This window comes from Fukomys damarensis, unplaced genomic scaffold (genome assembly GCF_012274545.1).
Source record: "Fukomys damarensis isolate Sample0158 unplaced genomic scaffold, DMR_v1.0_HiC HiC_scaffold_9, whole genome shotgun sequence".
Lineage (NCBI taxonomy): Eukaryota > Metazoa > Chordata > Mammalia > Rodentia > Bathyergidae > Fukomys > Fukomys damarensis.
In genome coordinates, this window is record NW_022900921.1 from 41,366,291 (window position 1) to 41,370,045 (window position 3,755).

General features: G+C 58.1%; 1 protein-coding gene across 1 annotated transcript in view; it reads right to left on the bottom strand.

The window, feature by feature from the left end:
* The window catches only part of Neurl3 (neuralized E3 ubiquitin protein ligase 3), a 6,401-nt gene extending 3,204 nt beyond the window's left edge, over positions 1-3,197 (bottom strand). The window contains exons 1-2 of the mRNA XM_033761485.1: positions 3,181-3,197; positions 273-276 (exon numbers count right to left, since the gene is read on the bottom strand). Of these exons, the coding sequence (XP_033617376.1) occupies positions 273-276; positions 3,181-3,197 (21 nt within the window). The remainder of the gene's footprint in view (positions 1-272; positions 277-3,180) is intronic.
* Between the last annotated feature and the right edge of the window lie 558 nt (positions 3,198-3,755).

Below are 3,755 nucleotides of genomic sequence, written 5' to 3' on the forward strand. Positions count from 1 at the left end.
CCGGCGCCTGCGCATCTGCGGGACAGGGTGGGGACGAGGGGCACGTGAGCCTGGGTCGGTCCGGACTTGGTCTCCTTAGGGAAACCTCGCACAGCCTGGCCCTGGCGCCGCGGGCCATCCTGACCCCTGGGGACCCGATCCACCGGGCCACCTCCCCCTGCCCCAGGATCCCCCAGAGATGTGTGTGGAGCGGGTGGGGAGCCCGCTTCACCTGTCCTGGGTCTGACTCTCACCGTGACCCCCGGGCCTTAAACCAAGGGACAGCAGTGCCTGCGCGTTGAGGCCCTGTCTTAAACCCAGGCCTAGGGTGGAAATTACTGGCTGTGACAGAAAGGTGCGCTGCATCCGGGCATCTTCGATGCTTACTGTTCTCGCCCGGCCTGGCCTAGAAGCTGGCTGAGGTGGCCCTGTTCCCCTGCCTCTCTGGCCTCATTTCCCTTGGGGAGTCTGCGGCGCCTGTGAAGCCCGCCCCCTTCCCCAGGGAGCACTCCTGGTCCTGGAGCAGAAAGGGTCTCAGCAGCTCCCCACAGTGGTGCAGGGCTGGGGCTGGAGAAAGGTCTGAGATCAGTGCGCTGGGAGCCAGAGCAGAGTCCAGCCAAGGTCCAGAGAGACTTCCCGTAGGCATCTGCTTAGCAGCATGAAGGGAAGTGCCTGCTGGGCATCCGTCCCCTCACTCAGTCCTGAGGTCTGGAGGAGCTGCATCGGATCAGGCACGGGGGATGCATCCCTGACCCCACCAGCCACAGGTAAGCTACTGGAAATGAGCTTACAAGGCCCGAGTGGCAGGTGCAGGGACCTCTGCACTGGCCCTCGCAGAGCCCTTCCCCGTGTCACCCGTCCTGTCCCTCGGGTATGCCAGAGCCCTGTTCCTCGCTGCTGCCCTCATCAAGGGGAGATCCCTGAAACAATGCCCCCAACCTGGTGCCACCCTGAGGGCCCCTGTGGGAATCGGAACTGACCCTCTGGAGTCAGGGACCTGGAGTGTGTCCCGCTTGCCCTGTGGTCCTTGGTGACCAGCAGACATGCGTCCTTCCGGGCCTACTGCTCCGGCCCCTCCCTGTTTCCTGGGCAGCCAGGCCAGGCTGGCAGGGGTGGGACCCGTGCTGGGCAGAGCTGCAGGGGGAGGCACAGTCACTGCCCATCTGCTTCCTGGAGGGCATCCAGGGACGACTGGCCCAGGGAGGAGGGAGCTTCCCAGGGAGGGTGCCTGTGTCCCTCAGCAGGAGGTGGTCCTGGGATGACAAGAGAAGCAAACCTAAGTGGACAGACTGCAGTGCTCTCGTGCTCCTTCAGTTAGAGGAGGGAAGCTCAGGGTACACACTGATCCCTCTCCTCCCAGCTGCACACTTGGGTTGCAGCCTTACCTGAGGCATCCCCTTAGCAACTGCCTGAGTGTGGCCCTTGTAAGTCGTTACCACAGGCAGGGAACGAAGGGCTCCTTGGAGCCTGGTCTCTCAATATGCACTGTCCTGTATGGTAGTATTGGTTGTTTACCGCACAAGGCCCAGGTTGAATGGAGCTGAGAGCCACCCTCACCCTGCCAGGCTATTGGAGGCCTGCAGGACTCATCCACCCAAGGGGTCCCTTCCTCTGCTTTGCATTGGGCTAGGTCACGGGGCCATGGAGGGTGTAGGTACCCACTCTACTCTGCCTGGTCTTCCCACACACCTGTGAGAGCCCTCCTATCTTTGACCTGGCCAGCTGACACACCCCTCCTGGGGCAGGGAGTGGCAGAGGTGGGCCAGGCCAAATGAATGAGGTTCTCTGGGAAGGCTGGTTTGACATGGGATTCAGGGGAGCCAGATGCTTGAGCAAGATGGCTGTTCTGAGTATGGGCCCCATTTTCAGGCAGCAAAGTGGGGTAACTGTCTGTAGGGAACCTTCCCCAAGTATCCCAGCTGCCTCCTCTGCTCCCCACTGTCAAGGGGGCACGGTGCAGGCCGATTGGACAAGAATAAGGGCACAGCCTTACTTCCAGGAAGTGCAGGGGACACAAGTCTGTCTCTGGGTGTCTTCCACCCCAGGGCAGGTGGAGTCTCACAAAATTTTGCAGCAAAAGCCAAGTGTGGTGGTGCACGCCTATAATCCCAGCACTTGGGAGCCAGATGCAGGAGATTGTTAAGAGTTTGAGGCTAGCATGAGCTACACAGTGAGTTCAAGGCCAGCCTGAAATACAGTGAGATCCTTTCTCCAAAAAAGTTTTTTTTGTTTTTTTTTTTTGGCACCAAAGCTTGTGGGCCTGAAGTGGATCAGGACTGGCTAACTGCTCCAGGGGCCTCCCAGCCAGCCTTGTCCCTGACTTGTCACTGCCTCCAGCCCCAAGGCTCTCAGGTGCTGGGTGCCCACTAATGCTTTACAGTGGCCCAGGAAGTGCTCCGAGCTGGGAAGGCTGCACAGGACGAGAGGCCCTCCTGGCCAGAAGTGAGGCCCAGTTCCTTGTCTCCTGAACCCTTGTGCCATTTTATGGCCATGTCACTGCCCCACCTGGAATCCAAACACAGCGGCCATTGCATGGTGGCCCTGGGTGCAGCCCCTGCTGGGGCTCCCAACCTCTGGGCATCAGAGATATGGGTCTCCATCTCCTGCCCATCTGTACCCTCTCCTAAGGAACACCTTGGGTCACACTTCCCCTGGCTGCAGAAGAGGGAGAGAGACAGAATGACTTTCCCGAGATCCTGCAGTCTAACTCACCCAGCTGGGACCCCTTGCTTTCCACCAGGCCTCCTAACTCTGCCCCACTGCCCAGCCTAGCCGCTTCTCTCCCTGCCTGCCAGGATCTGAGAACAAAGTGGGTTGGTGGTCTTCTTGTCACCTAAGTTACCCATCTCTGCTAGACCCCTGTAGGGACAAGAAGCTCACTACCTCAGAGGGGCTGAGCTGCGTGGGAAGCCCTTGCTGAGCAAGGTCAATACTGATCACCCTGTGCCTCCTGAGCACAGCACAGGGACCCCAAGCCCTCTCCCCTCTGCATGCCCGGCCTCAGAGCATGGCCCAAGGAAACAGGAAGTCGCCTTACCAGCCTCGGAGCAGAGGTGGGCACCCATCATCCCAGGGTCCTCAGGCACAGGTCCTCAGTCAATAGGGAGCAATCTGACAGAGGCCAGGGCTCAGGTTTCCAAAGCCTCAATGGGTCTCTTTTTTATGGGTGGAGATCATATCACAGGGTTGATGATTAATTAGACGCTGCTGTCACACATTACAATATACAGGGAATTTCCTGGTGGTTTCTCCTGGCTCCAAGCAGACCTGCCCCAGCTGGCTGCCTGAGAAAAGGAAACGGGACACACACATGACTAGGGAGGGTGTCAGCAGCCTTGTCTCTGATCTCTGACCCATGGCAGATTGGCCCTGCTTTATAATTGGCCAGGGCAGGTTAATAAGTACCTGTACCCAGCCTCTGGTTCTCTAGACTTGGGGTGGGGCCTGGACCTTTAGAAAACAACCCCAGTTAGCCAGGTGTGGTGGTGCACATCTGTAATCCCAGCACTCTGGGAGGCTGAGGCAGGACAATTCCAAGTTCAAGCCCAGCCTGGGCAATTTCTTTTCTTTTCTTTTTTTGGGGGGGTACCAGAGATGGAACTCAGGACCTTGTGCTGGCAAGGCAGATGGCAGAACCCTGAGCTAAATCCCCCAGCCCTGGGCAACTTCTTAGTGAGCTGCTGTCTCAAAAAAATTTTTTTAAATTTTTTTTTCACAAACAAAGCTTCTTTTATGTATTTATTTTGGGTACTGGGTATTGAACTCGGGTCCTTGCA